At 39.4% G+C, this 10,955-nt stretch overlaps 1 protein-coding gene across 1 annotated transcript in view; it reads right to left on the bottom strand.

Moving 5' to 3' along the window:
• Positions 1–1,984: 1,984 nt before the first annotated feature.
• The window catches only part of CRB1 (crumbs family member 1, photoreceptor morphogenesis associated), a 99,972-nt gene continuing 91,001 nt past the window's right edge, over positions 1,985–10,955 (bottom strand). The window contains exon 12 of the mRNA XM_010563439.1: positions 1,985–2,200. Coding sequence (XP_010561741.1) covers positions 1,985–2,200 — 216 coding nt within the window. The remainder of the gene's footprint in view (positions 2,201–10,955) is intronic.

The following is a 10,955-nucleotide window of genomic DNA, read 5'->3' as shown; positions in this document are numbered from 1 at the left end:
CAGTTAAAAGTTATTACATCTGTAATTACATAATGCCATGATTCGAAAAGACCTACCCTGAATCTCTGCTATCTCTTATCTCCCATCATATTTTTGGCATTATTTTTCCATTCTTTCCTTAGTTGCCATTTGAACTCTCTGGATTTAGACTGCAGCTGTACAACAACGATTGCCTTCAAAATAATAAGCTTCAGTAGTAAAGCTGTAAATTGGGCTAGAATAAAATCTGTTGTGCATTTTTGCTGTGACTACATTCTGCTCTTTTAACTCGGCTTGAGTCCTACCATCCACTCACATTTTCTGTAGTGCCTTATTTTGAAAGATATCGGTGAGGACTGCAAAAAAAATCGCGAATGTGCTTACTCTCATAGTTACTGTAATCATTTAAAACAAAAATAAACGTGAGTGACATTGATCTTTAGTAATCCCTTAAGGGGCTCATTCAGAATGAATTATGAATTGATCATTAATTAAAAGGATGGATACTTAATGTGTGTACTCTATTATGCAACTCCTGCAATAACTATCTGTGGTTTGATGCGTATATCTGAGATGTTTCCCAACTGCGGGAACGTATAAGCTGAACTGCAGGAAGAAAGAACTGCCATCATGGACTTTCTACTCCGTTGCCTCTTTATGGTGGATTCAGTTTGTGTGGGAGCAATGTTTATGCTTTAATTTCTTGACTATATATGAAAATTAACTGGATGAGTTACTGCTAAGATTTGCCTCTACATTTCAAAAAACCCCTTTGACCTGGGTGTATTTTTGGCACATCCTTTCCTACTACAAGAATGATCATTACATATCTTGAAGATTTTCAAATGTCTATTTCATTACAAGATTTCTTCCAAACTTCTCCTGTTATTCCATTACATTTTATGTGTTTGTTCCTTTTTGAACAAACAGTTGCAATCCTTTTGCTGCTGAGGTTTATGAGATAATTAAATGGGATTATCCCTGCTTTAAAAGAGGAAAATTGGGGCATAAAAATTTATTTGCCTGTGATCATATGAGAACTCTGAGCTCCAGGAGAAGCACCAAGTCTGTCATCATTAATTGCAAGCCAGTGCTTTACCTGTAGGCCACTTCTGCCTCTTTCCCGGTATTTTCCATGAGTTTGGGGAAACATTTTTGAGCATGCTTTTTGGCAGCCAATGTATGTTTGCAATGTGAGAAGCAATGGTTTTCTAAAATGGACCATCGGGTAATATTGTAATAAGAAAATGGCAGTGGTGTGTATGCACAGAAATTGTTTAGGATGTTGAGACTCCATGTCTCCTAAGAGCTCAGATTGTGCCCACTGGACATTTTAGGACACAGTCTTTTATACTCAGAGAAATATGTGCTTTTGTGGAAGCTGAAATTCTTTTCAGTAGAAGGTGGGGGCGCAGCAGGTAAAATCTTCTCAGAGAGAACTGAAGGAAAGAAAACCAATTAAATTTGAAGCATTTATTTTGGAGAGTTTTTGCACAGCTTCCTTTTAATCCCTGATAAACAGATGAAAGTAGATATGCTAAGACACAGCTCTAGTACTAAAGCCTTTGATAACAGAATTACAATTTCTTTATTATACAGGCTTATTTGATTTGTCTACATCACCTTCTGCAGCAGTGATTGCTAGGCAGTAAAAGGAAAGCATAGATGAGAAACTTATTCGTGTTGCATCCGAGACAGGCACTTACATATAGCCCAGGAGGCATTACTGTCTGTAATGCCTACTGCTGATTATCAAGGCTGTAGTTTCCAGTGCAAATAAAAATTGTCCTTGGACCGACTGGTCCAAAACAATGATAAACAGCATTGGTTCACTTAAATCCTAAGAGAATTTCAATGTTATTGAACTTAAAAGGGAAATATTGAAAGCCCAAAGTCATTGTAATCTTATAATGAGTATTCCTGGTATTGGAATGAAAATTAATATATCTAACATATGTACACTGTCTCCTTTCAGCCATCTTCCAGGATGGAGGAGCGCTTTCTTCTAAATCAGTCTTTCCATTGGTGGTGGCTGCACCATGTTCCACATCTCTACCCGGGATCCCTCCTTCTCCTGCCGGCTGGGGCTGTAGGTCCCTTGAGTTGCCCGTTTATTGGCAGCAATGACTGAAACCACAACTGCCAAGAAGAGGATCAATAACAAGGCCAGCGTTACTGAGCCAATGGAGGTGAATATGTTCGAGATCAAGTCAGTTGTCAACTGGAAGGATTGAAATAATCGCAATATAATTTATGTCAAGAGAATACTGAGATACACTTGAGCTACCATGGAAGGCAAATAAAAACCATTCTATGGATAGGGCTTTGCATAGACGAGCTACTGCTGAAGCACTGTTTATTGGCAGAAAAGTACATTAGCCCCTCCAGATTTTGTTCTTTGGACTCTTCAGAAAATTACATACTTGGTGCTGGACATTTAATATACAAGGCAGAGCTGGATGAATTTTACGAAATGACCCATTTCATTTGACAGGTTCCTTTTTGCTTGAAAATAACATGTGAGTTAATATGTCTGTAGACTGTAGTAGCAATTCAGCAATTATTTGTTTAATCACTTTAATAATAATTCATTGTCCCTAGTTTGGTTGTGAACATGTTATTGCTAGCCTTTGCTACTGCAAGTTAAACATGAGCTATTTTGACTGGATATATATTCCGTCACATTTCTGTTTCTTTTGCTGGAGCAGTCAAGCTTATGTGAATACTTATACTTACATATAGAAAATTTGCTTACTGTAAATATTTTTGTAAAATGCACTATTTCTGTGGGCATTCCTGCCAGTAAACTTTTCTACCAGTGTGTTTGCATTAAATAAGTGGGTAGAGGCTGCACAAGAGTGCAACTGAAATCTATTCAGTGAGAAATTAATCAGTATATTGTCACAAATATGTTTTAAAATATTCATCCCGCTCTTCTTCTACATACAGGCTTTGTAGCTTCATTGGCACAAACACAAGTAGTACGGTATAGGATGAATGTAAGGATGCTCTGATTTTTTTTTTTCTGTTTTCTTGTGGCAGTGGGAAATGTGATAATGTCAGAAGGCACAGTGCGCATAAACAAATCTGCCAGCTGAAAAGCTTTAGACCAGGGAAATTTTATAGTTGGTAGATGAACATTCTATATACCTCTACATACGTGCTTTTATGTGTAAGAAATTCTTATGGTGAGGTAAGCCAATGAAGTGATGTGGTTAGTGTGGAAAAGTGGTCGCTATGGACAGAGTGACCCTAGTAGGAATTGAACTTCTGGGCAGATTCTGCCATCCATCATCTTTTGATTTGTATTATGAGCGACAGCTGAACTGCCATAGATGTATGTGTGCTTGAGGCTGAACTTCCAAATCCCAAAATACTTAGAAATGGAAAACAGCAGGTCAAAGCCCATTTCCCAGCTAGATACTGCATGTTACAGGATATTTTAGTGACCTGCTTGCTTGTCATTTCTAAGGAAGTGCAATTACAGTCCTGAGAACAATGAGGATTTTGCATTCAGCAATGGATGTACTGTAAGTGGGTGGTGTTGCTGTGCATACCTTGTTGGACTTATGCCTTTGCAGAAGAACAACAATGCCAGAGGGAGAATGTTAAAACAATCCTTCCTCTTTTTTTCTTTCCCCACTTCCACGCTGATATAAAAGGTCCTACTATAATAATAAAAGCAAGTTTGGCTCAGGGATTCTCTCTAGGGGATGCATGACCAGCTAGGACATTTTCCTCTGCCCTTGATGGCTAAATATACGGTTCCTATGATTTTAAAACCCTTTTTTCCAATAGAAATAATCTAGTGCAGGTAACAGACCACATGACTCCAACCCTAAAACAAGGTGGCATGAAATGTGCTGGTCCATTAAATTGTATTGAATTGGGAAGGTCATTTCATCTTTAGATGGTGTTACAGATATATTTGAGATCTTAGCTTTTCTCTGTACTGTGTTAGACTACATGACCCTTGTTTCTCTGTTCTCAGAGAAGCTGCAAATTTTTAATGGAATTTTTATTCTTGGAAGCTGTCTTTTATTTTCATTGTCTTCCCTGGGAAACTGAGGACCAAGATAGTCTAAGTTAACTCGGATCCTAGGGTTGAACAGGACATTTGTGAAAGAAATTCACTGCCATAGGCAAATGGATGGTATTGCCTGTGAATATGTGAAATTTCTGAACTTATTCTCCAATTTTCCAGTCCATACTCTTTACATTCCTGTTGTAAGTATGTCTACATCTATGCAGACATTTTCATTTATGATATCCTTCACATTAAGAAATAAAATTAAAGAAAAATTTTATGCAAAGGAATTGGGGAAAAGAGAACCCTGTAATTTGTTAAAATGCAGTCACATATCTAAACCTCATTCTCAAGTTAAAATCTTCATAACAGGGCTATTTTTTTTTGTTCTGCAGTAGTTACTTCTTACAGAAACCTTACCCATAGCACACCATAGCAATCCACTACACATTTCACATTTTCTTCCAATTCTTGTTTCTTTTTAATAACTATTATTCATTCATTGGATTTGGTTTGGTCAACCAGTGACTTGAACAAACTACTGAAAATTGCCCACATCTGTGTTGGACAAAACTTTTCCTCTTGAGCCATTATGTAAAAAATGTTACCCCACTGATTAAAATCTAGAGAGCTGGGTTTTTTACAATGATCAGATACATAAGCTAACTTTATTTCTGTGTTTATGTTGCTTCTAATTTCTAAATATGAAGAAAAATGGCTTTTATGTCATCTTTTCGGGTGGATTCTATTGTTCAAAAAAAAATAATCTACTGTTCAAGTGCTGTCCCCTGGTTTATCAGCCCACAGATCACTGCCTAAGTTTACAGTATAGGTAGCCCCCTTAGCAGTAGCACTGAACTGATAACAAGAGTTGCCAGAAGGCTCTGCAGTCTGGTCCCATCAAAATCAGCTGCTTCTTTAGTAATTAATGGCTGAACAGTTAAATTAATTTGGAAAATCAACTGGCTGATCTGGAAAAAAAAAAATCCAACTGAAAAGTTCTGTCCCCTGTCATCTCTGAATCTGTTAATTCCAGTATTTGGTGATGATGATAGACTGAAATAATTGTAACTGATGTTCCTGAAAAGAAAAAGGACTGAGCAGCATTTTTAGAAACATAGTGCTGCTGAGGCAGCAGAAAAAGAGGTTTTCTGTTACTGACCCTACTGTGTATTTTGCATAATGGTAGGGAATGGGCTTTAAAAAAGCAGTTTGAACGTAAAGGTCCCATATCACTGCTTCAGGCTCTTCTGGTAAGTCCTTGCCTGTTGCTTCCACCATAGATGGATCTAGGCTATGAACCTCTCCAATGTTTCAAAGAGCAGAGCCCCTCTGACAGCTGTGGGACTGCTCATGCATGTGGCTGCTTATCTCAGTGTTCACAGCCATGTAGTGGATCACCCATGGCTGCGAGTCTGTGGGCGTCCAAAGGCGCTGGGTGGTTAGCAATGCACAGCTGATGTCTCCTTGATTAGACCACCACGCTGCAACATCACTTTTCAGCTTCATATCACACAGGCTGCTATTCACTTCCCTGTGTTAGCTTGTTAAGATATCTGGTTGTTGAACTGACTGCTTGTGAGATGGCCACTTGCTATGAATATATAATTTTTTGGTGCGTTTATCACAAAGCCATGGCAGAGTCCCACGCAAGAGGTGTTCTGTGGCCTAGAGCTTCCAAAGCAGAAGGGGAAAGCTCTGGAAAGGAAAGGCCAAAGCGAGGCAAACTTCATTTTGTCTCAGCCTAATCGGAAAAAAAGCCACGGGACAGCTGGAAATTTATGAAGAGAAACAAGTTACTGAATTTTTTTGCTAAAGACCTTTGTTGTCAAGGAAGCCTATGAGACTCCCACACAATGTGATAGCCTTTCAGAAATAATTCTTGCTGATAAATACCACATGGTAATCACAGCTATCTCTGAATGTAACTTCAGCGCTGCTTATGAATAACTAAATATGTGTAGGGTAACTGAAGGAAGGTTAATTTACTGACTGGGCAATACCTTTGAGATTCTCATTACACTTTGAGCAGGAGGTTGGACTGGGAGACCTCCTGAGGCCTCTTCCAACCTGCATTATCTTATGAGCCTGTTTGAAATGTAGTCAGTGACAGAACAGTTGTGAGAGTTCCCCTGCCCCTAATACATAGTAGCTGTCAGTAAAAGCTGTATCCTTAATGATAATGGATGCTGATGGCAAGATGGTGTCATGTGCCATGGTAATACCAACAAAATGAAGTCTGCTAACATTAGAAGGCCAATCTGCTTCTTGCTTATGTAGCATGGTCTATTCATATGTCTTCAGATGTCAGCTGGAGCAAGACAAATTTATTTTGGTAAAATTTAAAAATAAAGGAAGAAAAAGAAAATATTCTTGCATTTAGTTTTCATGTAGAGAATAGCTTCCTCTGCAAAGACAGAAGGAAATGCAGAAAAAACTCTTTTTTTGTCTTGTTTTAAAACAAGGTCTTTTGGCTCTTCACTGGTGGTTTCATTTCAAAGCTCGTTAATTTTTTTTTTTTTTTTAATTATTAAATAAGAACAATTTAAAATGTTTAGATTAGATAAAATCATTGGATAGAGTGAAACTTCATTGTAGGGCTGGGTTTTACTTTTCATTTGGTTATTGAAATAGATTGATTGTTCCACCTTGGTTCCTTGATTTGCTTTGTAGGTGAACCGTTTGGATAAGGAGGGCCCAGTTCACAAGTCAAAGCTCAGCAGCATTTATCAATCCAGTATATGTATGCTTATCTTTAAACAAGCTGTCTTCCAAACCGTCACTTTATAAGGGGGGAACATTAGGGATTTGCTGTATATGAACGTTTCCATGTGTGCCAAATGCCAAAGGCAAATGGAATAGCACAAGGGAGCCAGCAAAATACACAAGGCCTCTTCCTCTTGTGTGTCTTACATCAGCATGATTTCGCTGATCTAATCCCGGTTTATGTCGATACAGGAGATGAGAATTATGGCCACAGACACCAAGGGCTGAGCTGGATCAGGGAGAGAGAAGAGCAAGCTGTGGTGCCAGCAGAGAAATTGCTGTAGGTGTGAGAGAAGTAGCGTGACCTTCCTTGGGACGCTGCTACCTGGGCACGAGCTTTGCACAAGCAAGTGTGGCTTGCACGAAATGTATGTGTCTTTGGGATGTGAAAGGTGTAGTGTGCTCTGAAAGCAGAAGCATGCCTCTGTTGCTGGGCATTAAGAATTAATCAGCCTTCATTTCAGCACTCTTGCATAGATTCATGGCTGATTCTGGATGCTTCGCCAGACAAGAGACGTCAACGCAAGCTTTAAAACACAGGGATTGCCAAACTCCAGAGAATTCCCTTCTCTGCCACATGTGGGGCTTTCTGGGAATTCTGCAGCTGCTTGTGTCCACAAGAGCTTTCACCAGTGAAGTCTCCAGATCCCGAGTCCTGACACCATTCATAAGGTTATCATTTCATTCACAGTAAGAACATCTGATCCACACCATCCAGATTTACTGGCCCCAAATCAAAACCATTTGCTATAGTAATGAAGGATGATTGGCTTGAGTGTCCCTAATCCATCTCAGAATTACTTTGAAAGTTTTGGGGGCATATAGGGATAATACCAAGTAGCCAAAGAAAAGCCATTACCTTGATTAAAAAGCCCATAGATACACTGAGTTTATTTCATTGTGGATTTACAACCATCTCATCAGAATTTTTTTCTGTTAAAGGCTGAATTCAAGTAAGAATTCCAGTAGTTCAAGAAGAAATCCAGTCAGTCATACAGAAATCTGTTATAATGAGATGTCTTGATAACCCCAGCTTGTGGGACTACAGTTTATTTTCAACAGCAGTAAAGTGGCCATAAATCTATAGACTGACTTTGTTCCAATAGAAGTACCTTAAATGAACGGCACATGAAGTCCCTTTTTCCGTGATTTTTTTTTTCTTCACCTTCACAAGCAAGCATCTATTGCTTTCCCTCACATCATCTGTAAAAAGTAGCTGCTTAGCTTGTGCTAAACACCAGCCACCAGGTCTCGAGGCCTGTGTTAACCTAGATGTTGGGCTGCTGAGTTGAACCAATAATCCATTTTGGACTCATTTAAAAAGAGCAGATTCATGTCGAGCTGAGCCAAACACTGCACAGGCCACTGGAAATGGCAAACTATTTTTAAGATTCTATATGCATCACCTATTTCCTTTAACTGCTTTATCCTCTCTATACTTTATCCTGGTTTCCAGCTTCATGCTGTTGTCCATGTGGGCACTCATCTGTGTTGAGTGTGCCTATACACAGTTACCATTCAGGTACTTGAATAATTTATTCCTTTCTACTTTGGTACCTGTGGCAACAATAGAGGAAGCACTTAGTGTCTGTGGGTGCACCTTAGCCGATTTTCCACTGTTTAGCACCAGTGAGGCCAGCAACTCCTTTTCCTTCTGCACACCTTACAACTCTTCAGTTTATCTTGTGGGCTTCAAAAGTGCATTTTCTATGGCAGTCACATTGCATAGCCATTCTTGTCTCCGCGTGTGAAGGAATTAATTCCTGAAAGGCGCGCTATTTGCTGTACTTTAAACCTGGTGCCTAACAAGCTTCAGGATTATCTGGTAAGAAAAGTGTTTGAATTCTCTGACATTGAGAAGTAGAAAGCTAGAGGAAAAAAAGTGGACCTAGAAAGACTGCTGCAGGGTTTCTCTCTAGTTTTGCTTCCTTAATGAATAAGAACAAGACCAGTTTGTAGGAGGACCAGATTCAGACTTGGAGCCTTGAATACCTTATGAAGATCTCCATGGCCTAAACATGTGACTGCTTTGCCCTGCAATCAGCCAGCCCGTAGCTCCAGTTCAGGCTGGCCTGTAGTTGCCACAAATCAGCTCTGGTCACAGGTAGCTTTGCCTTCTGTATGCTAGGTAACCCCCCAAGGTAAGCATGACTGCTTTTCTCTCCACATCTTGGGAACTTCTCCCACTGACATCATGTCCACCGGGAGGAGGCTATCCTGTCATCCCTCACCTGTCTCTGTAGTCCTCTGAAAATCTATCTACACTACATATAGAGTTGTAGGTAATCTTGAATTTTCATCATTGCCGTTGCTGTTTCTGCCATCAGCCTCCAAGTTGTTTTCTTGATATCTGCAGGAACAGACAATCCCATTGTTGGAGGGCCTGAATGAGACCCCAAGTCCTGTATGTACCTCTATGGACGTTGCTGAAGACAAAATTTTGATGACTACTTCTGATGTGTGCAGAAGACCCACAGTATAACATACATATAGGCAGCTCACCTTGAAGAAGAATGCTTGTCAGTAATCTTTTTTTTTATTTCTCTATTTTCTGGTGGATATTATTGTCTGAATACTTTCTTAAAATGTCTCTGAAGAAATTGCATTCACTACTACCTCTAGCTAAAATAAGGTTTTTTATAATATGTAGTTTGAATAGTTTGTCTTAGTTGAAATGTGACAGTTTGAATGAATTCCTCCCTGGAAAATGTCAACTTTTAGTTGTCTGACACTTCTTCTTGAAATCAAAGCACAAATGTAGAGAAAATTAGTGTTAGCAGCTATAATGATAAATTGATCATCTGGCTTGACCAGTTATAGATCAGAAAAATGCAATCTTTACTGTCAAGGAAGAATTACATCTGTGGTGTCCTGTGAGAAAATGAAGAAGATGGAGATGATTGAAGTCTAGGAGTTAGCTGGGCTTGCAAGGAAAGTGCCTCATTAAAAAATTCTGACAGCCTCCCTCCTGATCCGTGAAGTCACACTGTTGTGACACTGCAGAAGTTAACAAGGAAGTTTGTTCTAATTATAGTGGAGCAAGAAATTGGAGATGGAGCTCTCTAAAGTGTTGCAACTAAACTGTAAAGCAGACTTTGGTTAAATAAGTGTTATTCACATTAGTCTTGATCTTGAGTCAGATCAGCATACACAGACCTCCCCCTCCTCACATTAGGCTGCAGGACCATTTTGGGATCACTTGGAGACAGTGCTGTGTTTAAATCAAAACAATTTGCCCCCTCAATGCTAGCACTTGCAGTAATGTTCAGCTCAAGTAGACCTCTATTTACAATATATTAGCCTTTTGGTTGAGTAACTTTTCAAACTCAGAAGCTCACTTTTAGGAATTATTCTTTAAAGAACAGGCTACATACAGTAACTATAATTTCTTTACCTAACTGTAGTATTGATGGCTGACTTATATTAACTGTTTAATGGAAGTGGTCCAGCCATGAAAACAGTGGGTTTTAGTAGGTCTGGGATGGTCTGTCTTAGGCAGAAGAAATAATATTTGTGGTTTTGGCCACTATACGTCATGTGACATCAGCGATGGACCCCAAAAAGCCAGAAGTACATAAGTAGCCCCTTAAAATCTCCATCAGATAGTTTGCTGGATCAGTATCTCACAGGACAGAGTATTAAATGCCTTTTCTCTTAGACAGTAGAGTGTTGGTTATACACAGAGAAGTGATTTGGCTGTCAGTTTGGGAGGTAAGCTCTCATTAAGCTGTGGGCTTTGAGAAGACTTCTTGGTAGCGTTTCTGCAGCAACTGCCAGTGCTAATTTTGTAAGTGTGCTCCAGCTCTTCTTAAGATCATCCTGGTGCTGCAGCACAGATTAAATGTGCAGCTCCAATGTGTTGTTATGAGATGCCTTTTAAAATTCTATCGACAGCCTCTGGTGTAGGAACTTTACCATCTGCTGCAATCTGAAAGGATAGGAGGGAAAATCTATAGCTGGTGCAAATCCAGGCAAACCATGCCGAGGAGGACTTTGTCCCATAGTTGCTAAATTGCAGACTAGACAAATGTTTTAGTAAAGGTGTCAGTCTCTGGGGTGTAACATCCCTTTCCAGTTTGGGAAACGCTTTGGGGTATCATATAAAATTATTTTTGTACATGGATAACAATGCAGTGTATCAGGTGGTGTTTCTCCATAGGGGATAACTGCATTACAGCTTTGA

This window comes from Haliaeetus leucocephalus, unplaced genomic scaffold, assembly GCF_000737465.1.
Source record: "Haliaeetus leucocephalus isolate CR32 unplaced genomic scaffold, Haliaeetus_leucocephalus-4.0 Scaffold166, whole genome shotgun sequence".
NCBI lineage: Eukaryota > Metazoa > Chordata > Aves > Accipitriformes > Accipitridae > Haliaeetus > Haliaeetus leucocephalus.
The sequence above is the reverse complement of the archived record's forward strand: the minus strand, read 5'-3'. Positions and strand labels throughout refer to the sequence as shown.